This window comes from Lissotriton helveticus, chromosome 8 (genome assembly GCF_964261635.1).
Source record: "Lissotriton helveticus chromosome 8, aLisHel1.1, whole genome shotgun sequence".
NCBI classification, from domain to species: Eukaryota; Metazoa; Chordata; class Amphibia; order Caudata; family Salamandridae; genus Lissotriton; species Lissotriton helveticus.
The window spans coordinates 1,109,573,634-1,109,598,408 of record NC_136069.1 but is presented as its reverse complement, the minus strand read 5'-3'; the positions used below and the strand labels follow the sequence as shown (position 1 = coordinate 1,109,598,408).

The window sequence follows — 24,775 nt, the reverse complement described above, 5'->3', positions numbered from 1 at the left end:
TTTGTTCTTAGTTCTCCTAATGTATTTTCCAGCTACAGGCTTTCGTTTGACTTTTATCCCTCGAACAGTATCGACCACATTGCTCTGTGAGCACAATTCTCTATCACTGTTTAGTCCTCCAGTGTATTCAACATAAGGGTCTATTTAAATCACCTCCCGTGCCTAACAGAAAGACTGCACCTGAGACTTATTCTTCTATTCACAGCAGTTTAATTTCTTTGTTTTACCGTGTTTCCCAAAGTAGTTTACTGAAGAATAATTTGTTTGCATTCATTATTTAAGAGGGTAGGATCTTTATTTTGAGTCTTTCACTAATGTCTGTAGGCGTTTTAGCCAAATTGCTAATGATTAAGTAAAATGAAAGCACAAAACTAAAAAGCTGAATTTTCTCAAATGAAGCTTAAAAAGAGTTGTGTTGTAATTAGGTGTTAAACAATATCACAATTTGAATCAGAGGTTGTGAAGGGAATAATCTAAGCGTGCTTTTGTGCTAGGCATGCAGTAGTACAAAGATGACAATCAGTGCACTTTACATATAATTACCGATTGAACATTGGAATACAGCACAACCTTCATTCGGATTGTACATGTTCTGAGACATGGTGAGAGATGGTCCCAAGATTGTGGAACTTTATGAAACATCTATTTACTTGTCCAAACAGTGAAATGCTTTCAAAATCTAATTGGTCTGAACAAAATCAATTTGACTCTTTAGGTACGATGCAGTTAGGTGACAAATTATGACATAATTCTAATTACTATATTTAAAATATAGGGAGATAGGAATATTTTAGTTGGGGTTACTCTGCGTCTACCAACTATATACAAATCAAATCATTGGAGAGAAAACACACTGGTTTGGTCGACTTACACCCCCTGACCATCCAACTCATGCCCCAACCGTTCAGAGGGGAATACTTTGTCTATTTAAAAAGGATTCTCTCCTACTAGAAACTTTCACTGGCATGCTTTATCATCCAGTCCTCCCCCATACAACTATTGTGTATGGGTGGGGGGCGCTAGGGGGCGCACAGCGGAATGGCTGCCTGAACCGCAGCTCCGCCGGGCGACCGCAGGCAATGTGAGAGTTTGCCGCTTTAGCCCCTTCGAACCCACCCTCCAAGCGGCTGTACATGTGGGGGAACGAGGGCTGCACCGTTCGGTAAGGTGATATTCCCACGTTATGCGGCGGAAGATGATTATAGCCGGAGGGAATGCAGCGTTCGGTCGATTGCCTGACAAAATGGCCGGCGGCACTGAGCGACCATCGGACTAATGCAGTATTAGCGGCATGAGCCCAGCGCAATACAACAGCGGACTACCACACAGGGTGAGCTGTAGCCTTGACCACCAGAATCGCTGGGCCAAGCAGCCTCCGCCTACCTTACACGGCAGGGTATCGCAACAAGATCGCCGGACAAGTGCCTGACAAGATGGCCGCGCGGTGTGGCGGGGTACGGAACTTGCTGCCTTCGCGCCTTGAGACACGGACTGCGCGGGTCGGCTCTCACAGGCTGGCTGACAAATGAAGACCGTCGCTACCGGGTACTAGCGCTTGCTCCCGACTCCCGGAGAGCGCACTGCCAATTCCTGCGACTTCAAATTGCCACAGGTCGGTAAAGTCGGCGCCGGAAGCCTACACAGCATAGACGGCGGGGAGCTTGTCAAGACGTATGCGCCTCGGTGTCCTGCGTTATATGGTGGGGTGAAGAGCCCAGGACAGGTACTACCCATCCTTCGTGCACCGGGTACAAAAGGACACTACCCTACCTTATTGCGCCGCGTTGTTGCAGTGGGATCCTGGCCTCGAACCCCATCACCCGCAGAATCTGAGGGGCGGTTTACCTAACGCTGACCCTCAATAGCGGTGGCAGTGGTGCTTGTAGCAGTGGAGTGCCCAGGGAGGTGAATCACGGCGACTGCGGTAAGAACCACGAGGGCGTCTCGGCCCGTTTGCAGGAAAGTGTCATCCCCATCCACGAACATGGGGAAACCGGATAAGCAGCAGCCCAGGATCTCCTTCGACAACAGGAAAACGACCAAATCCACGGAGGATGTGTCAGAAAATGGTGGCGCGGCTGAGCATACATCTAACAGCAACATGGAGAAGATCCTATTGGCGATACAATCCAATCTGCAGGATATCAACGGTAAGCTGGACAACCTGACTTGCAGGATGGATGGCATGGCCGCAAGGCAGGAAAAACATGGCGAGAGGTTGGATGAAGCCGAAACTAGGATTTCAGCCGTTGAGGACGAAGCACGTGCCTCCACCTCCAAATGCACGGGCATGGAAAAAATCCTGGAAGTGATAAGAGCGAAGGAGGAGGATTTGGAAGCGCGCTCGAGGCGCAACAACGTGCGCATCACGGGCCTGCCGGAGACGACGAACACGGGGAAGATGGAGAACTACATCGAAGGCCTGTGCAAGGATCTTTTTGGGGCGGAGGCCTTATCACCGATCTTCATAGTGGAGCGGGCGCATCGATCACTGGCCCCCAAACCGCCACCTGGTGCCGCACCTAGACCGATAGTGGCGAGGATCCTAAATTATCGTGACAGAGACACCATCCTTCGGCTCGCACGAGAGAAGGGTAAAATACAACATCAAGGCAACTCCCTGGAGTTCTACCCGGACCACACTGTTGCAGTACAACAGGCCCGAAGGGAGTATGCTTCAGTGAAGGCTAAGCTGCGGGATTTGAACATTGCATACTCCATGTTATACCCAGCACGGCTTCGAGTGGTGTGGAAGGAGAAGGCTCTGGTGCTACCCACACCTAAAGCGGCCCTGGAGTTTGTTAAAAAGGCACAGCGGGAAGCGAGGGCGGAATCGCAAAATGAGCAACAGAGAGACTCAGACTGAGGCCGCTGGTAATGTCCCACATCTGAAGGCGGTGAGTTATAGTATGCTGTTGACGGATGTGTGTTGCCACGTGGTCACCTACGCCTGAACTATGCAAAGATGGCTGCCGGATCCGCAGGGCGGATCAGTTAGATGGTGATACACTGCTTATATATTTAAGGGACTGACACTTCTTGTAGTATAAGGATTTGCTACAACTCCTCATGTTTCCTCGCTGGCTGTTTTTATTTTTGTTTTTGTCAGAACACGTTAACAATAGTCACGCCTGGCAGCACGTGTACGCTGGAAAACCAGCAATGTGATGGTGATTTTAGGGCGCATGTGATAGTGAGTGCTGGAGAGTCACCGGAGAGGGAGTGAGATGCACCATGCGCAGCACGAATTAGGGGTGTGACGCCCGACACTTGCGCACTCACTCCTGGAAGACTCAAATGTGCAGCCTATGGACAATGATGAGACTGCCACAGGGCGCACACTGAACATTGTACATGAGGAGAATAGTGCGGAAACCGCCATCGGCAGCAGTTGTAGAGTTGTTATGTTACCCTGTGCCATTGACGTTGCTTGGGAACTACTAGGCGCTGCTTGGAGGGGGGAGGGGAGGGCGGCGGAGGATCACAAAACTCACGCATATACACAGTTTATATAGTGTTGCCGCACCCATATTCTGGGTGATGTAGTGTGCACCTGGCGGTCCTCCCTGAGGGTAATACCCAACACGAGTTCTGAATATGGGCATTGAGTTGAAAGTTTTCTATGTATGGGGAGGGTGCCCAGAAGGGATATGGCTTCGGCAGGTTGGGGATGCTGGAGTGGGTGGGTTACGGGAGGGGGGGTTATTTGTACGTTTGCATAGACCGACAGCACTGTCACTGGATGTGTTCTTTGTTTCTCCACCGGGACTGCCTACCGCAGATATAGAGGTTTATTATGCGAAGGAAAGAATCGTATTGTTTGCGCCATGGAACTGTATGAAAATGTTATATTTTGCATTAACTGCTATTCATGGGTTCTAGAAATACAGGCGGGGGTAGCTTAAACGTTCTTACCTGGAACATCCGGGGATTTTCAAGGCCTCAGAAAATCAGACAGATCTTTGCCAGTCTTACTAGATGGAAGGTGGATGTGGCGTTTCTGCAGGTATCACACCTTGCACCCAACACTCACGCACATCTGGGAGCGAGGTGGGCTGGGTCTGTGTACAGGGCTTCCTATTCGTCCTACTCTCGTGGGGTGATAGTATTGATAAGAAAAGGGGTGGAATTTGAAGCACAACAGGTCACACAGGATCCATATGGCAGATACGTGATAATAACGGGTACTTTGCGGGGCCAGCGTGTTACGCTGCTTAACGTGTATGGACCTAACACCGAGGCACCGGACTTTTTTAGGGAAGTCTGGGATCACTTGCAAAAACATGCTAACACGCACATACTATGCGGGGGGGACTGGAATATGACACTGCAGGACGGGATAGACCGTTCCTCTAATTCATTGGAGCCGCATAAGCAATCGAGACAAATGGTAGACCACATGATGAAGGATTTAATGTTAGCGGATCTCTGGAGACTGCAGCACACTGACACGCCGGGCGCCACTCACATCACAGCATATCACAATAGTTGGTCTAGATTGGATTACTGGTTGGGATCGAGAGACTGGGCCTTGTGGGTTCGACAGATACAGTTGTTGCCACGCACATTATCGGACCACAATCCGGTCATGTTGCAAGTGGACATTCCGCAGTACACCCCTCCCCCCTTCCAGTGGCGATTCAATTCCCGTGCTCTTACAGACACGGTATATGTAAACACCATTATGGCAGCAATAAAAGACTATTTTGATATTAACACACAGACGACGGACGACCCGTGCCTGCTTTGGGAAGCGTTCAAAGCCACTATTAGGGGTGTATGCATTGGCACCACCATAGGGGTGCTAAAAGACATCAGGAATCAGATCCACCGTTGCGAACAGCAGATGAGAGATCTGGAAGTGCAATATGAGACGACTAGAGACGTTTCATTGCTGCCTAGACTACGCGAGATGCATACTGAGCACGCAGAATTCCTGGAATCTGAAATGAAGTACCTAGATCGCCCACATGTGGCTAGAACCTTTGGAGAAGGGGGAAGGCCAGGGGCGCTGCTGGCTCGGAAAATTTGTGAGGGAAAGGGGCAATCAGCGATACTTAGAATTAAAACCGGGGAGGGTGTATTGCAAACACACTCAGCGGACATACTGCGATGTTTTGTGGACTCGTTCGGCTCACTGTATAGGTCGCAACCCACGGCACCGGAGGAGGAAACAAACGACTACTTACATGACGTAGCGATTGGATGGCTGTCGGACGGACACCGGGAGTTCCTGGCCAGACCCATAACGGTGGAGGAGGTCACTGAAGTGATATGCTCCTTGCCAAATGGAAAGGCACCGGGCCCCGACGGGTACACCGCGGAATTCTACAAACGATTCGCGGACAGGATAGCTCCTCACTTGGTGGCGATGTATGGTGCCTCCCTGGAGAGGTCGCTACTTCCCCCATCACTGCGAGAAGCGATGATTATCGCCCTGTTAAAGCCGTCCAAGGACCCGGAGGAGTGTGACTCCTATAGACCTCTCTCCCTGATCAATGTAGATTCGAAAATTCTCGCCAAACTCTTGGCAGGACGACTATCCCCCTTGATGACCCGACTGGTGCTGCCGGACCAGTCTGGGTTTGTACCCACCAGATCGACTGCCCATAATACTAGGTCCTTATTTGCACTCTCACACTACCTGCAACCCACGGTTAAGGCGGTGGCTGTCATGCTGGACGCCGCCAAGGCATTCGATTCAATTGAATGGCGTTACATGATTACGGTCCTGCATAGAATGGGGTTTCCCAAGAGGTTTGTGCAATGGGTCTCTCTGCTTTACACACAACCGCGCGCCAGGGTCAGAATAAATGGTTATGTCTCGGAACAGTTTGATATTGAGCGTGGTACCAGGCAGGGCTGTCCGCTGTCGCCACTGCTATTTGCGCTGGCCCTGGAGCCACTGGCGTGCATAGTGCGACAGAACTACAAGGAGTCAGCGCTGAGATTTGTTGACAGACCTCTCCACATTTCATTATACGCGGACGACATGTTACTATACGTCCGGGACCCGGAAACACACCTGAACCCGCTGCTTAGGGAATACATTCGGTTTGGCGGGCATTCAGGGTTAGCGATCAACTGGGCTAAGTCCTCTATAATACCCCTCACCGACACTACATTGTCCTTTGCAGTAGACTTTCCGTTGGAATGGCAGCGAGAGCCGATTAGATACCTAGGAGTTATGTATCACAGGGATCCGGATGAGGTTCTACGAGCGAACTATGGGGTGGTGCTCTCCAAACTGGAAGACAAAATTCAACGCTGGATTCATCTACCGCTATCGCTAGCTGATAGAATAGCTATAGTCAAGATGAACGTGCTACCCAAGTTGCTCTATATGTTTAACAACATACCGATCACGCCACCACAGGCAATATTCCGCCGAGTGAATTCCTTGGTGAGGACTCTGATATGGGCGGGCAAACAAGCTCGTATTGACTTGCAAACACTTACATTACCATTCGCGCAAGGTGGGTTCGGGGTGCCGGACTTCCTCCTCTATTACCTCTGTGCACAGGCACAGTATGCAGCGTATTGGTACCATGCGGTCCCGTATCTCACACACACAGCTATAGAAAGGGATGATGCATATCCGGTTCCTCTCTCTGCAATAGTCACGCACACGAGACCGCCACTACATGCAAACGATATCAATACTGTGGATACGACGGTTAAAGCGTGGCACAGGCTGGGACAATTGGCTCATAAGGCCCCGCTCTATGCACCTGCCATGCCGTTGCAATATCATCAGGCCTTGTCTGTAACTGGGGAAAAGGTTGGGATGTCTTTGCTGAGTAAAGCTGGGATTGACAGACTGGGTGATGTGTTTAAGGAGGGCACGTTCGTAGGTCTAGACCAACTGCACTATATTCAAAATCAGACTCCTATGTTTCGTTTCACATACTACAGATTGACCAGAGCATTGAGGGAACACTACCCGACGTTCCCACAGGAACCAGAATGCCTTGCACCATTACAACTGATAATTACCTCTAATGATCTTTCACATTTGGTGTCCAGATTATATACGGCAGCGCAATCCGAGGTAGCGGGGAATACTCAGAAGGCTAAAGGGCGGTGGGATGCGTTGATGGACACACCATTGACAGATGAGGAATGGAGTAGCACCTGCGCTTTAACACAGATACTGACACCTAACGGCAATTTAAGGATTATTCATTTTAAATTTCTTCATCAAATATATTATACACCGTCGAAATTGCTCAGGTTTGGGTTGTACGAGGAAGACAAATGCAAAAGGTGTGGCAGGGAGGGGGCGGACTTTGTGCATCTGGCCTGGGACTGCGCAGGGGTGACGACATACTGGGGGGAGGTTACAGACACACTAGCGTTGATACTGGGAGAAGTGGTGCAGTGCACACCCAAGATCTGTCTGCTGGGTATTGTGCCACAATTCAGGGCATTAAAGCGAAAATTCTGTGCAATTGCTTTGCTACTGGCGAAGAGACAAGTGGCGCAATGTTGGAACAGCCGCAAAGTGCCAACGAAGAAAACGTGGCTCTATGATATGACCACATGCCGTGACAAACTGCAAACATATGAGGAGCAATTGCCGGCTAAGTCCAGACCAAAGGACATTTGGTGTTTTCTAACAGATTACCTCACCTCACTGCAGGACAGTGAGGAGGACTAGCTCTCCTTTACTTTCAATCTAACCGGGAGGATGTGTGAAGCGCAAACCCGTGTCTGGGGGTGGCAACTCTTGGTGGGCGTGAGAACTATTATCACAATTGTTGTTTAGAATGTGCACGATGGAGCTGTGAGGTCTTAGTTGGGGTATGTTGACTTCTGTTTTCCTTTCTATGAAAATGTTAAATGGTGAGACTCAAGTAATGTGTCGGCTTGTGGACCTACGGAGGATGTGTGGGGGGGCTCGACTTTGTAATACTGTACTATTCTTCTGTGCACAAGCAAAGTATAACTGAGGATACTACCAACGTAGCGAGCCGGCCCCAGGGTTGTAGGCTCATGCTGTGTAAAAATCTTTTTGCTAATAAAGGTCTTACGAAAAAAAAAAAAAAAAAAAAAAAAAACTATTGTGTATGGGTGGGCTCAACCTTGTAAACCAGGTGAGCTCTTGTCAATTTTGTTGGTGGGATCTGATAATTCTTAAAATTGCCTTGACCACCCTCACTGTAATTGTAATCCTTTGCAGGGTGCCTGTGCAAGATTGAAACCATAGATGATGCTCGTGAGGAAGATAAGTGTCTCGTCGGATCCCTTTCATCCCGCTTTGCTATGAGGAAATAGCAAGAGTAACAATCTTCTCCTCTTTCTGAGCTATAAACCAATTTATTGCATCTTTGGAGGGACAAGCTGCACCTCCTGGAACAGAATGGAAAGGTGCTTGCCTGAAATGTGGTCTGGTGTGGAAGGAATAGTGGCTGGGTCTGAAAGAAAAGAATAGAGCACAGCAATGTATATCAATTTACAACACCCATCTAGATAGATTGCACATCCTGGGAGGAAATGCTGAATCCTGCCACCCACCAGTTGAATATGCACCACTGAGGGCAAACTAAAGTGGTTTTGTGACTGTTGTAGATGGGGAAGAGGAAATGGAGGTCTAGTGCCCCTCCTAGCCGGCATGTTGGCTGCAAGTCCCCCGTTCATGGCCTTAAATTGACTTGGGTATCTGCTGCACTGTTTGGGAAGACTGTTGGCTATAAGCCAGCCCCTTTGAAAAGCAACCACACGTTTTGAATTGATTCAGGAGCTGTTTAGCAGGGGCCAACAGTCCCAAACAGTGTGCTGTAGCTGTACTGTACTTAAAGTGCTCCAACACAGAGTATGCGTTGTCACATTAAATGCTGGACCCATCAAGGGGCATATCAATGAGGGAGTCCTGTACATCACCAGAAAATGCTGCAAAACGCATCCAGGTGTGGCAACAAAGTACAACACTAGTACCAACTGCCCTCCCCAGGCAATGTGTAGTGTCCAGAGCTGTTCAGATAATATATTAGGTCTGGTCCTGTCCATCATGTATTGTCTGCACCATAGAAGTCCTAATGTCTTCTGGGACTGGGCAGATTCTCACTGGCGATCTCCCAGAGGGCACATATATAGTGGCTCCGCAGACAAACAGACTTTACAGAACACGGTGCTAGGCTGGTAGAGGAAAATATGTGCTTGCCAAATGTTCAATCCTCTTGGACTCCCTGCCCGGAAGAGTAGCTGGAAATGAGTTAGGATTGACCCTAATGGTTGAGGTCTGCACGATATGCCTCTCTGGACTTGGGTGCATGGTGAGAAAATCCTGATCACCAGATGCTGGTATATGACACCTGGCCTCATGACTATTTAAGACCACCTGGCAACAACAAGGCTTCGACCAAGTAGCCATCAGAGTGACAGTTAAGGCATTGTTGAAAGGAAGCAAGGGCTCAGAAGCAACTGCATGGGTTGTAAATTCTCTGTTTGGATTTGTTTTTGGTCCCAACGGAGGTTTGCAGTTTGTTTAGTATTTCTACTGTTTCTGTAATTCTAGTGCCTCAGCTACCCGACCAACCACTGCTGCAAGCGATGCATTCTCTTATGTTGGTGAACAAAGTGGTGAGTCAAGCTGTGTCTCAGATGAGCTCTCAAACATCCTGTAACTCAGAGTATAAAGGGGAGAGCAAGCCGTTTTCACCACCATCATCATCCTCATCAGTGTCTTGTTGTGTCCCCTTCTCGTTAAACAGGACAATGGTCCCTAGGCAAAGGAAGATTATTAAGTAAATAAATATACGCTAAATAGACACTATATTCTTTGTCCAGCCGGACAGATTTATTTTCTAATAAGCAATTTTCACGAATTTTAAAAAAATTTTAACAGCAGGACACCAGCTGATGTCAAACTGACACACTAAAGAAAAAGACAAACAAGGCAACTCAACAGTCTGTGTAGTCAATTCACAGTCAGATGATAGTAAATACACACTATTGCTGGCATCAAATAATACATTTCATATGCATATAGTGTGACACAGTCGACGACGTTTCGAACCTATGAGTTAATAAAGGTTCATCCTCAGGACATTAAATATATGCCTTCCACTTTTATAAAGTTGTAAAAAAGTCACAATTAACTTACTCAACCCCTAAACACAACCGAAGGGGGATTAATTGTACCTGCAAGAATGGCGCAGATGACAATAGCCTGAGAGTTTAGGAACTACCAATTAAGCAGCAATACAGCGTCCGTAGTCGGAAGATAAGCTGAAAATAGACAGAGACGGGCTGACAATGCGATCCGCGTCTATGGGTGAAAATCGCCCTACAGGTCCAAAATCCCTTCTCGGGCATAGTATCAGAGCCAGAACCAAATAGATAATGGAGCCTTTGTTGGCAGGTGTAAAATGTCAGAGGGCCTGGGTTAAAGTCAGGTTTCAAGAAGGTCGGTAGCAGTTTAGTAATTTGTTGTGAAATCAGACAGCTCAAGCTTGGTGGTGTATTTGAAGTCTTCACAAGAAGCAGTACTGGCCCAGTAAGAGGTTACATGGGTAGAGATTGTGCCAGCTGTAGCCCAACTGTGGACCCATGCCAATTTGTGTGGCCCGAAGGCATGCCGGACAGTACCGGAAGCATACTGAAAATCAGCAATCTGGTCTTGCAGGCCTCGATGTGCTGCGGTGTCAACAACATACTAGGATGTTTGGGGCACTTCAAGAAGAGCTGAGAAATCGTATCCATGGTTGGAGACCTGAACGGGTGTGACTGACATCATGACACCCCCACTCCTTCTGTTTGGAGTCAGACTGGTATGATGAGGTTGAGTACCTCTTTACATTCCTGCGCTTGTGCTTGGACTTAGACTTACCAGAGGACTTCGAGCACTAAGTTGAGTGGTCATTGGAATGACTTTGGGACCAGAATCAGGTCTGTGCCTGCAACTTTGACCAGGAGATATACTTACACAATGACCACATCTTCTTTTTGTGTTCGGCAGCATTCAGCTTCACCTCCGGGACTTGGGTTGGTTTTTGATACTTGAGAGTACACTTATCACTTGACTAAAGGGTTTTTGGCCCAAACCCAGATGCCAAAAACACCCCCCCCTATAGTTCTGTGACAGAGATAGAATTCCTGCAGTCATGGTATGGTTTGAAACTTGTCATTTTGGGTGTAGACATCATTCTATAGCAAATTTGTTTGAAAACTTTGAGAAGTCATCGCAAATCCAAGGTGTTTGAGAGCAGAGTTCAGGATCCACGTGAAACAGCACAAACAGGAGGGAACTGACTTCAGCATGCAGGGGTGAAGCCACCTAGTGGCATGTGAGAGTACTGCTGTGTGAAATTTCCAAATTCCAGTCTGGTGCCGAGAGAGTATTATTAGGTGAGGAATCTGCAATTGGAAATATCCACCACAATGTATGAATTGCACATTGGTATATCAGGATTCTACCATGCTCTGTAGTTGAGAGGGAAGCGCTATAATTTCTTAATGCACTTGCAAAGACTCTCCAAGTGTATTTTCAATCTCAAGTTATATTCCTTACTCCAAGAGCAGTCTATCATCCTAAATTGTTGACATCCTCTGTTGAGACCTTCCTGAAATGTTAAATAAAACTAAAACTCAAATTTCAACAAGCAATGCAAAAAAAGTTAATTACAACAACATTAATTAGGAACTCTGTCAAATGAAGCAACGCACTATTGTTCCCTGATAGTTTTTTATTTGAAGCTGACCAACATTGACAGTGTAATATAGTTTCGAGTATAATTAATATGCGAGTGTGAAAGTGCTTGTGGTCTTCCATTTGGCATTGACTATTACAAGCAGGACCAAGTTGACACATAATCAGTTTTCACAGCTGGGCGGTTTTGTGTAAATTGTATTCCGCAAAGGCAACACAGCACATTCTCACTCATGTACAACATACATATATCAATTTACAAGATAAATCATGGACTCAAATATGAGCCAAGTGAGCTCATATGTCTTTTGTGATTGGTTCGCCATAGCATAGTGTGTATGTACATAAAAAACTCAAACGTACAAATATTATTATGCAACATAACGTGGTGACTCATTAGATTATTAATACTGCATTTGTACTTCTAACTAAAGCCCTTTACCCTGTAAAACAGATCTAATAAAACACTTACACTCTAGTAAACTAGCCTTTATTTCATTTATAAACAAGTTGATAGGAGTCAGGTTGTGGCTTTAGTGTTGAAGTTTTTTGTTAAAATTATTAAAATTATTTAATTGAGTATACATTGGCAATTTTCAAGAAAAAGTGTCAGTACATGTTAGCATAGTCAACTTTGTTATATAAGGTGTTATGTCAAAGAGAGCAAAGAGCATGTCTTTTGACTAAAAAATGTTTGTACAGTATATTCTCATGCTAAATTATGCTTGCCTTGAGCAAAGTGCAAGTTAAGGATCATGCTGGGGAAACAATTATGGGGAAGGGGCACATGTATCCTATAATGGATTATTGGTAATTTTCTTTTCTCATTCTTGATTGATTTTCTTGTAATTGCTGGCCATTGAAGCATCAACCGAATTTATCCTATATTTGTGAGGAAAGAGCAGCTAATATAACATGAGCAACAAAATTGTACTGACATAAAATTAAAAAAAAAAATGCTGGCAAGCTGTTTTGACATTTTCCAGACCAATTTTAAGTTCAACTTTTTATTTTCTTCTATGTGCATAATTGGATTAATGTGGTAACGTTTGTACGGAAAGCTTGCCAAATGTGTGTTCGCCAAATTATTTGAACTCATTAAACGTAAGAAAAAAAGAGAACACTGTCATATTGGATAGGCTGTTACTATTTTGTGGTCTGTTTTGTGAAATTCTCGAAATGTAGGTCATTTTATCAAGTTTCTGCTTGTAGATTTTATTATAATGTGTGTGGACCAATTTTGGCCCAGTTAAATATTTTGGAGCAACGTGTTACCGTATTAGTGATGACACTCTTGCATTCATGTGCTTTATAGTGACCTGAATTTTAAACAAGACTATAGATGGCCGAGCCATCCTTATTACTAACACTGCATTTTATTGTCACACATTACATAAGAATGTTTCCAAATGAACTTGTCTATAAGCACATAATAATTAATCATACAATAACAACAGCACATTTAAACACACACAATGACTTGCAAACAGTGGAATGCATGCTAATGTCATAATTTTTTTTGCATAGGTACGTGTGCAGTTGTGAGAATAAATGGGAGGAGAATACACAATTCTACTAGAAGAAAATAAAATAAACGTAAGCACACAAAGATCAGATATTCAGTTTCTCATCATGTGAGAAAACACATTTTTACACAAGAGAATTTAATCTGGTAATGGAAACATACTACATAAAATCCCTAAGAGAATGAAATTCATGTTGAGTTCGTGACTAGATGATCCCCAAGGTTCCAGACATTATGAAAAATCATTGCCATTTTTGGGACCATCTAGATTATAGTTATTGGAACATGTACGAGAAGAAGCTTAACTACCACTGGCCACAGCTCTTCAGCAATATTTGTAAAACGTGTTTGCACAATTGCATAACACTCCTCAAGGCTCTCCAAGCCAGCCATAAAAACACTGCTGTCCTTTAATAAGAAAAGAGCCACCATCGTCTAACTTGGGGAGTCTAACTTGTAGAAAAATGTACCTGTCCCGTATCATTTTCCAACAATTAAAATAAGTGAAGTCAGTGCAAAATTGCAACTAGACTTTGAGAATTGCAAATGATTCAAGTATTGACCTTAGCAGTGTGGAGATGGATTATAACTTCTTCAATCAGAGGGTGGCGGCTAAACAGTAAGGATGAGGCTCAGACCCTCAAAACTTAATTTTCAAATTCATCTAGTAGTGATTGTTTGGGATGGATTACATATTTGAAGTGATCATATTTATCATCGACTTATGGTGCCACCAAGAAAAAAATGTTTAGTACACGCCTTTGGCAATTAGAAAACATTTTGTAGCAATAATTGGCGAGAAAGTTTCAATATAGACGTACAATAATAAATCTAACTTATGGCTGTATAGTGCTAAATGTTCTCAGATGTGTACTTACTGCAAAATACCAGGTGTTACTATTGCGTAGTCAACCATGCTCAATTAATTCACCTCATAACGCTGAATTATTCAGTGGGTGATAATGGAATAACACTTGTGTCTCTCGAAATACACAAATCTTTCTGAAAAAGCTTTGACACTAGGAAGCTCTTTTACTGATGGTTTAAACCTGTCTAGTCCTGTAGGGCTATAAGCTGTAAACAAGTACATAAACTGCTGTAATCAATATTTCCTTACCCTAGCATGAATAAGGATCGGCACATAATACTTGTGGGTGCTAATAAACACTTGTTCCCCTGAAAAACAAATTCTTACTAAAATTTAGTTTCTTCAGCTAAAGCAATATTTTTAACAGTATCATTTTCAGGAGACACTTAATACAAAATTGATCAATTCTATAGGGGATGATGACATGCATTATATAATCTGAAATAATATGCTTACAAACCCACTTCTTATACATGATTAGCTTGAAAAGAACAGTGATTCTTTGGTACATATGGGTAGATTGTATGCGCAGGACATGTCAAGTTCAATTTCTTCTTTTGGCTTATTGAAGAAGGGATTCCAGTATGTTGGCTCTCTTGATGTTGAGCGATGAACTTAGTGAAATTGTTGGTTTGCTTAAGAGTTATAAATATTATTTGGTGGAGAAATCATGTTTTCTGATGTTGGTTCTTTGCTTGAGTCTGGATTCAGTAGGCAAAGTATCTTTTCATTATTTGCTGGGATCACTTGCTCTGCATGTACCATCTTACTGTTGTTAATTTTCTGATTCAAGTGAATCACTGTAACTTTAGACTGGCACATGGACTCTGCGTCAACGGAGAATGCAGCTTCACAGCTAAAGAGTAGAAGAAAGCATTTGTAGAACTGCAAAAAAAAAAATATTTAATAGGTTAAATTGGGTTTCCAATGAACCATGTAAACTACTTTGAAAACAATGAAAAACATGCACCTGGTAAAAACATTTTTTTGATATTCATTTGAACTGCGTATCCACTTTTCTCATTATTCTATATGATTTCACCTCACCATCCTGCTATAACATGCTCAAAACCATTCCAAAACCTAAAAACTGCAGATGTGTCTTTGAAGTCTAACAATATTTTTGGACCTCTATTATGGTCAGACTAAGTAAAAGATTAATTTATGAAGTTAAAGCTTACATTGTTAAACATTGGCATAAAATATAAAAATTCTACTCTACTGAGCCAGAAAAACAAAATCTTCATAGCTGAATTTCACACAAGATATTTGTCCTGTGTATCATTAGGCTCCAACACTATCACATGATAGAAATGTGTCTCAAAATATTGTTTGTGGTTTGCTTAATAAACTTTAATAACCTGGAGCGTAGTTGATAGAACAAATTGATAAAAATCAAAGTACAAGATACCTTAGCATTTGCGGCATTATCAGCTCATGCAAAGACTAACATAGTACATTAAAGTTCAGCATAAAACTTTCCCATGGTAACTAAAATGTTGTGATGTAGTCAATATTGCATATAAACATAATTACTTAATGCTCTATAGTGCAGATTATTATATGCAGACTAAATGCAGCTAAAGTTCGGCAGGAGCACTGTTGAAAAAATCTAGGCCTGGCCAAAATTTCCATTACACCTGCATATTCTCACATTATTTTGTGCTATGCTTCCTACACGAAAATCCTCACAGGACCCTGTTCCACTACGTCATACAATTACACTGTTCATGGCAAATTGAGCATGAGCGAACAGGAAAAACAACAACCAGAATGTGAGCAGCTGCTGTTTGTGACACTTGTGTTTTTCTGATATATTATTTTAGCAGGAAATGTGTCTTCATCTTCAAAATGGATGTGAGGATGCATTTTTTCACTGAAGTATAAAGCCAAAAGCTGGTTTAGCATTTCTCATACTCATGCGTGATTTCATGCAATTTTTCTGAAATTTCGTATAATTACGCAAACGCGAATTACATGAATTTCACACAACTCTACAAACAACACCAGTGATTAGATCAGCCATTACCATGAGGCTAAATTTAGATTTATCTCAGAGACAATAGGGTAGTACTGGGGGCAGGAAAATAGCAATATAATATAGACTCCTCCAGGGCACCAATCAATTTCATGCATAAAGATTCATGACTCCCAAACGGTATCCCAAATTCACAATAAAATCTTATGCAGGTTTAGATAACTTCATACATAGTTCTTTAACTAGAATTGCAATATTAATGGGTGCAATTATTATTTTTATATAATTGTTATTATGTACTGAAAACAAATCCTATAAATATAGTTGAACCTTTTGCATTTCATAAAGTTGAGTTATAATGACTAAGGACCTGATTTAGTGATTGGTGTAATGGGCCGCACTGCCTGCCAAACCCTTGGTCCTCCAGCATCATTTAGAGATGGGTGGATCTTTAGCATTTCGTCGATGGAGCTCCCACTGGGTCTGTTAAACACATACTTCCTCGAATCCCCTAAAGAGTAGGGGCCATTGAGGAAGACCATTAAAACATCCGCCCATTTTAGGGTGGATTGAGTAATTCCTTTTTGTTTCTCTTTCTGTCACTAGCCCAAAAACAGTTGATGGTGAGGGACATGAAACAAAACTTCCTCTTTGAGAGTACATTTTTACAAAAATTAAAAAAGCTTTATAAGTTTGGTGTACATCTGTGAAAACTGACGTACACCAAACTTTTCTGTATATTGAAAGGAATCATTGTGACAACAGTTCTTTTCAATGTACAGAGTTGTTCGCTGGACTGGAAGACAACACAACATTTGGTGGGCAGAGTACAGTTGAGATGGCTTAGGAAATGTCCTCTACCATCCGGATGGATGTTACTCCATCCGCCAAACTCAAAATCTATTTCTTAGACAAAAAAGGAGATACGAAGCTCAGGATGCCCACGTTCGGTCTGGGGTGTCCTCCTCCAATCAGAATTTCAGGATATCTAGCCCGGCTTAAAAAGACCTGAATGTACTTACAGTTTTCATGATTCACACACATTTTCAATACACACAAATAAATATACACTCATAAAATGCGTGAATAGCATGGATAATTATGGACAATTTAAGCAAGCACTACCAAAGCTAATACATCTTGCCTTTTTAAACCTATTGACACTGTTGATGCTTTTGCTGATGTTGTACTGTATTTGGAAAAAAACAAATATTACTGATAAAACGAGGAACACAATGACATGTATGTGTTGGTAAGCATCATAACTCTGTGGTGGCCCAGTGAGGTGATGTATATGCATGAATGGATCAGACTGCATGTGCACGCATAGGCCTTCACACAGCCACCATTTTGCTGTTTTCTGGGTGGTAAGCAATTAATGAGGTGGTGGTAGAGGAAGGTCTGAGAAATGCAGAGCATGCAGGGTGGACAGGGTAGTATTTGAGGAAGTGACCAGCACATGAAAGAGCAAGAAAACACAAGTACTCTTATAGAATGTTGGTGAAAAGTGAAAAGAGTAGTCCCCTAAATATGCACAGTGGAAACATACAAGCCATCCAGTAAAAAGGTAAGTAAACATGTTTTGCTCCAGGATAGAGACAAAGACAAGAATTAGACAGAAACCTCTCACATAAGAATCTAGCAAATGAGTGACAAGAATACCAACCAATGGTAAGCAAATCTGTTTGGTACAGGGGTATTGGAAAACACAATCGTGGTGTGGGTTGTTTTCCAAGTTAGTATGGATTTGTCGTACTTTACAGACATAGTGCATCTGCTGTATAATTTGTTATATATTTTGGAAATTTAAAGAACAGCATTTCAACCCCCAAAAGATTAAAAGTAATGAAAATTGATTTGCCACACAGTTAGTCAATGTTGCATTATTCACATTATTATTTTAAGTGATCACTTGCCACCTACTTTAATTAGCCATTATAATAGTTGCTTATGTAGTGTAAACTGTAGCAAGAAACAAAAACCTTAAATATTTTAATGTATTTCCAAAGTGTGGATATAATGAGTCAGTGGCATTTTATTTTACCATTCACACAAATGTATTCTCAAATCACAAGTGTTTTGCTCAAGATGAAGTTATTTTAACAGACCAGTTGGTCTCAGTGCTGAAACTGGAAATAATTTACTCTTTGAACTCATAAAATAGGGGCTAAAGTGTGGCAGAGGAAGGGGGTGGAATCATCAGTGGTGGAACTTTCAAATCTTAGTCTGACAATCAACTTATACATTTATTTAAAATAAAATCTTCTGCACAGAAATTGGCAACAAGGACAAATGTGAGAGTAAATCTGTTCTAGCTGACATAATTGGTCACAAAGTGGCTGCATTTTAAAATAATCTTACAATGTAAGGACCTCTGTTGCAGATAACTCAAGTGGTTAATTCAGTACTGGGAGAGTTCTGTGTTCTGGCCAGTCACAGTTTGAACTCGCTAAGCATCATAGAGGGCTAATGTGCCTGCTGCAAAGCACATTTTGTAACATAAAGATCACAGACTTGTGTTTTAATGTTGATAGATGAGTGGACGTTTTCTTTTGTGACTGAGACCATTATGTTACTGCCAGTTCATTAGTTGCAATCGTTCTAATATAGCACAGTGATCCATTTACCTGTATCAAGGAGCTGCATGTGGAGCGGCATAATTTTGACCCATCCTAAGATACTGTAGTAGTGCATCATAATCATGCATGGTGAGCACTCAAATAGATTTTGTGAGACTAATGTTAGTAAGAAACGATGGAGTAGTGCATATTTAAAGTACTCCACACAAACTAATGGAACCTATAAATTGGGTGCATAGAAATATGACTAATAAGGCTCTTTGCAACATTTACATATTAATAGTGTACAAGAGATTAAAGTAGCTGTTTCTCATTGTGAAGTTGATTAAATAAAGTGTATGTGTAGAAAAATGTTCAAGCATTTATATGTGTAACAAGAAATTATATTCATGTTGGTGTATTTGAAACAACATTTTTATAATGTATTGCAATGTATTCAAGCATTGAAAAGTTGCATTTGCTATGTGCTATGTGTACAGAAATGTGCACATATTTGTAACCCTGTGCACTGTTACATTGACATAATATTTGGGAGAACTGTTTCAGTACAAGCTCACGTTTAAAGACTAATATATAATTCATGTTTAATCTTCAACATAGAGTATATTTGCTTGATTTTGGTTTCCACTGCAGATGCAAACAAAGCCTTACTAGCTAGAAAAGAAGGCTTTTGTTTTAATTAGATAGCAAGGTATGAGAAGATGGATCTTGGCAAAGAGATTTGTGGTAACTAGCAAGGAGGCTAGTTTTCATGGAGGAGGAGAAGAATGGCCAAGGATGAATGCAGTAGCAACTTATCAATGTGTGAAAAAATGCTGCCAGTACCAATTTGTGCTGGAATTGTGTACAGTTACTAGATACAAACATGTGACTTACCTTGAGTGCAACTAATGTTTTTTGCTGTAACGTGGTGAGGGTCGCAGAGACATCTTTGGATTTCATGGGGTGCAGACCTCTGTTCTACTTTGAGTGGCTTCATGCTACTTGACCCTTGGTTGGAGTTTCTTCTAATGAAGACTCTGACAGCTGACAACTTTCACATTTTCTTTCTTATTCAATGCTTCTTAGTCTAGGGTTGCCCCTTTTAAGGTAGTGTAGGGAGAGATAGATTGTTCATGTATACCTTTGAGAATCACTTGATGCAATTTAATGTCCAATTCTTTTTCCTGATTACGTGCATCATCATTATTGAACTAGTTGTCTGCTATTAGTTTCATAGGTTAAGGTCCTTAGGAGATTTGGAATCATTTGGTTTGTTCTGTATTTCTTTTTGATAATGCTGAGGTTGATTTTTATCAATCTGTTTCTAAATTTACAATTACGTTTTACTAATCTCAGATTCATTTGTCCAGTGGATTATTGTGTGGCTGTATTGGTTACACTGTGTTGAAATTTTATTGTGATTGTTTCCTCTTTCTTACCTCTTAAGCAGCTAAAAAGACCATCCAGTTGAGTAGAACTCTTTAAAGCTCTCTGACATGCATTCTGCAAGTCATGTGTTTAAACCCTTATTGTTTTTTTCATCAAAAAGTTATTCTAATATTTCAAAAAGGTGTTTCTTCAAGAAGTAATAAAGTCTTGTTAGTACATACAACCCCAATCATTGTATCAAGTATTGTATCCTGACTGTGTTTCTCCCACCCTTTCATTGTTAACATTTAATGTCTATAGTATGGACGATGATGTTATGTCTTTGAGCATTCTAGTAGCTGGGCGTGGGTGGAGTCATAGGGTGGAGGAAGAGGCGGGGCAGGAGCAGGAAAGAGTCAGTTAGAGTAGGGACAGGGACGAGGAAGGAGTGTGTTAATAAAGCTCCTTGAACATCAAGTAGTGTCTGTCATTATTGCATGCACGACACTACAGCTGGCGACGAGTGTGGGATGAAGTAACCTGCCATCCCCACATTGAGGAAACGAGTGCCCTGTCCCTGGGCAGCACCGAGAAGTAGTCGCCGTCGCGACACGTGTTCCCCCAGAGAAGATCGCCACCTGAGTACCCAGGCCAGCGACAGCTGTGACAGATCCACGATCCGTCGATCGTGTAGAGCGCTGCCGAGTAAGTGCTAAAATAAGTTTGCTGCCGATAAGTCACTTCGCGCCAAAACAGGAGCTCACCCCAGATGCGTGCAACTTGGCAAGGCGTCAGAAGTGACAGCGAGCGAAGCGACAGAATCGCCTACCGTGACCCCTTCGCGAAGAAGTTCCAGAGAAAGCAAGTGGAGCGCGGCTGCTACAGTGCTACTGACAGGATCGGCGATCCGGTGAGTCTCAGTAACTGGATCGGAGTGAGGAGAATGAATGAGGTTGAAATCTCGCGGGAGCCGAGATTTCACTAGCGGCGGCCATCTTGAAGTCAGGCAGCCCGCAGGACAATCCCTATTTGCAAATGGGAAGCGGCCATTTTGAAGTCAGGCGGCTCACAGCTCCAGCAAACAAGCATTGGTGAATGCGAAACAAGCACTGGTAAATGCAAAACAAGCACTAGCAAATACAAACAAGCATTGGTGAATGCGAAACAAGCACTGGTAAATGCAAAACAAGCACTAGCAAATGCAAACAAGCATTGGTGAATGCGAAACAAGCACTCGTAAATGCAAAACAAGCACTGGCAGATGCAAACAAGCATTGGTGACTGCAAATCAAACACTGGTAAATGCAAAGACAAGCACTGGCAAATGCAAAATAAGCTTTGGTAACTGCGAAACAAGCACTGGTTAATGCAAAAGCAAGCATTGGCAAATGAAATAAAATAAGCATTGGTGAAAGAAAACAAGCACTGGCAAACGCAAACAAGCATTAGTAAATGCGAAACAAGCAGTGGCACCTTAAAACGGGGTTTCGACAAAACGACTGGCACCAGTAAGATAAAAGGTGACATAGCCAATCACGCTCAAGGATGTCGAATCCACCGCAAGAGAATGGCCATGCTGCCGTGGCTACCTCGACTGAACCTCGACTATCCCACTTGCGTCCCCCTGAACCACTAATGTTGGTGGCTGGCGGAAGCAGGGCCCTCGATGGCAGGAGTGGCTAGAAGATTTCGAGGACTATCTTGAAGGTTCAAAGGTCACTGTAGATAGAGAGAAACTCATTGCACTGCGTAATTTAGTTGGCAAAGAAGTCAGCAAAGTGATTAAAGAGCTGCCAGAAGATGACAAAGGGACTTATGCCAAAGCAAAAGAAGCGCTGAATAAGAAATTCATACACAAGAGGAACGTGGACTATGAGAGATATGTTTTTCATCAAGCTCGTCAAGACAAAGAAGAAATGATGAGCACCTTCATCTCCAGGTTACGACGATTGTCTCTGTACTGCAATTTTGATGCGTTTTCAACGGAAGATGCTATCCGACTGCGAGTGATTGAAGGCTGTCACTCCGAAACACTCCGGAGGAGGTTGCTAAGAAAAAGCCATAACCTTGATGAGATAGAAAAAATGACAAGGGTACATGATCAGGCTGAGGAACACGCCAAGTGCATGGAGACAGGAAGAAGCGAGAGAAAAGAACAAGCCTTCTGGACGCACAGCACCAAGACTCGCAGGAGGTCAGGTGAACAGCAGAGGAGGTCCAGACCGGCCTCTCGTCATCAACACAAAGGACGCAGACGCTATGAGTCTAGCCGGAGAGCCAAGAAGGCTGAACCTGCAAAGAAACTGGACAGGTCTAGAAAGTGCTATCGATGTGGATACAATTATCTGCATTCAGACGTCTGTCCAGCGATGGGTCAACAGTGTCACAAATGTGGGCGCAAGAACCACTTTGAAGCAATGTGTGGAACATATAACAAAGAAAGGAGAGGTGAAACCAACAGGCGGCAGTCCGACCCCAGAAGACACCACGCCAAAGCGGTGCAAGACCGGGCAATGTCATCCTCTGGATCGTCCCGCTCCAGCCGAGACTCTCGTGAATCTCTGTGGACCAGAAGGTCACCGAAACGATCACCGTCGAGAGAGTCCAGATCGACGTCGGCAGAGTCTAATTATACTGATGAATATGTCTGCATGGTATCAGACCCTGATCAATTAAAAAGGTATCCTCTATTGGACATAAAAGTGGGGACTCATGCGACACAGTTCATGCTTGAAAGTGGGGCATTCCTGAACTACATGCCCGTGACAGAATATAACAAGATGAAATCACCACCTCACCTGAGCCCAGCGCACGCAAGAGTTTTCACCTGGATGGCGAAGAAACCACTTCCATGCTTGGGCAAATTCGAAACAATTCTCACACACGAAGACAAATCGGTGACAGCATATATCCATGTCATTGAAGGTCCCGAGGCGGAGTGCCTCCTCAGCCTGGCGACGGCGGAACGTCTCCTCCTGGTGGAGATCCTTTACAGAGTCAGTGGTGATCTGGATTTAATCCGCAAGTTCCCCAAATTATTTACTGGGCTAGGCAAAATGAACAAATGCCAGATGCGCCTCCACATCAATGATCAAGTGCGCCCTGTGGCTCAACGCCCTCGACCAGTGCCTTTTCATCTTCAGCAAGCAGTGGAGGAGGAAATTCAGGAGCTGTTACAAACTGACATTATCGAAAAGACAGATGGTCCTACGCCATGGGTGTCTCCTGTCGTCATAGTCCCAAAGAAAGGCACTCCAGACAAAGTGCGCCTATGTGTAGACATGAGACTTCCCAAGACTGCCATAGAGAGAGAGCGTCACCCAGGACCCCACCTGAGTGACATGATAACCGCCTTGAATGGAGCCCGAGTATTTTCCAAACTTGATCTGAACAAGGGCTATCACCAGCTGGAACTCCATGATAAATCAAGATATATAACGACTTTCGCTACACATTTAGGTTTGTTTAGATACAAGAGACTACGTTTCGGCATTTCATCAGCAGCTGAAATCTTTCAGGAAATGATTCGGCAGACCATCAGACACATACCCAACTCGCTGAATTACAGTGATGACATCCTGGTATATGGGTCAAACACGCAGGAGCATGATAAGGCGCTGGATCGAGTATACCATGCTCTTCAGGAGGCCAACTTGACTCTCAATAAAGATAAGTGTGAGTTCCACCAATCCACTCTCAAGTTCTTTGGCCATGTGTTTTCCGGAGCCGGCATGAGGCCTGACCCGGAGAAAGTGACTGCACTCAACGCCACCAAGAGGCCCCAAGATGTCAGCGACATTCGTTCCTTTCTGGGCATGGCGGGCTATTGTGCCAGATATATCAAAGACTATGCCACCATCAGTCATCCCCTGAGAGCTCTCACTAAGCAAGGACAACCTTTTGTGTGGAGTTCCCAATGTGAGTGGGCCTTCCTGGAAATCAAACAGGCTGTTGAGGCTGCAGACAATCTGGCATACTTTAGCCCCAAGAGAAAGACTGAAATAACAGTGGATGCCAGTCCAGTAGCTCTGGGTGCCATCTTGGCCCAGTATGACAAAGACAATGAACAACGGCACATCGTGGCCTACGCCAGTCACAGTTTGACTGAAAAAGAAAAGGCCTATTCTCAACCAGAGAAGGAGAGTCTCGCAGTTGTCTGGGCTTGTGAGCACTTTCACGTCTTCATCTATGGCAAGCATTTCACCATGATAACAAATCATCAGGCGTTGGTCACCATATTTGGCAACCCTCATGCCAAAATGCCACTTAGGATAGAACGTTGGGGCCTGCGCCTACAGGAACACACATACACAATCATACACAAACCAGGGAAAGGGGAGAATCCGGCGGACTACATGTCCCGACACCCTCAGGAATCCCAGGCCTCGCCTCCGTCAATTGCTGAAGAATACATCCATTTCGTAGTAGGATCAGCCTGACCTCCGGCCATTCCCTTAGAAGCAATCCAGGAAGCCACTGCCCAAGATGGCGTTCTTCAGAAAGTCATGCGCCAACTGCGCACCCATCGATGGAGACACAACAGTGAGGAGGAGCAGACCAATCCTCAGGTCCGCCAAGAAATGCAGGTGTTCAGACTCATCTGTGAAGAGCTATCCGCCACCTCGGATAATGACTAAACTACCAAATGGAATCTGGCAAAAACTAGCCATGGACTTTTACGGACCCCTTCAATCGGGCAAGTATGTGGTGGCTATCATGGATGAGTACTCAAGGTTTCCGATAGCCCTATTCGTGCCCTCCACTAATGCCTCCTGCGCCATCGCAGTTCTTGATGAGGTGTTTGCCGCCTGGGGTGTCCCAAAGG

The 24,775-nt window shown here is 43.7% G+C and overlaps 2 protein-coding genes across 3 annotated transcripts in view; one reads left to right on the top strand and one right to left on the bottom strand.

The window, feature by feature from the left end:
* ST6GAL2 (ST6 beta-galactoside alpha-2,6-sialyltransferase 2) overlaps positions 1-24,775 on the top strand; it is a 237,580-nt gene that overhangs the window by 186,519 nt on the left and 26,286 nt on the right. The window lies entirely within an intron of this gene.
* LOC144773129 (parapinopsin-like) overlaps positions 13,652-24,775 on the bottom strand; it is a 1,885,416-nt gene continuing 1,874,292 nt past the window's right edge. Inside the window, exon 4 of the mRNA XM_078657990.1 lies at positions 13,652-14,928. Coding sequence (XP_078514116.1) covers positions 14,680-14,928 — 249 coding nt within the window. The 3' untranslated portion in view covers positions 13,652-14,679. The remainder of the gene's footprint in view (positions 14,929-24,775) is intronic.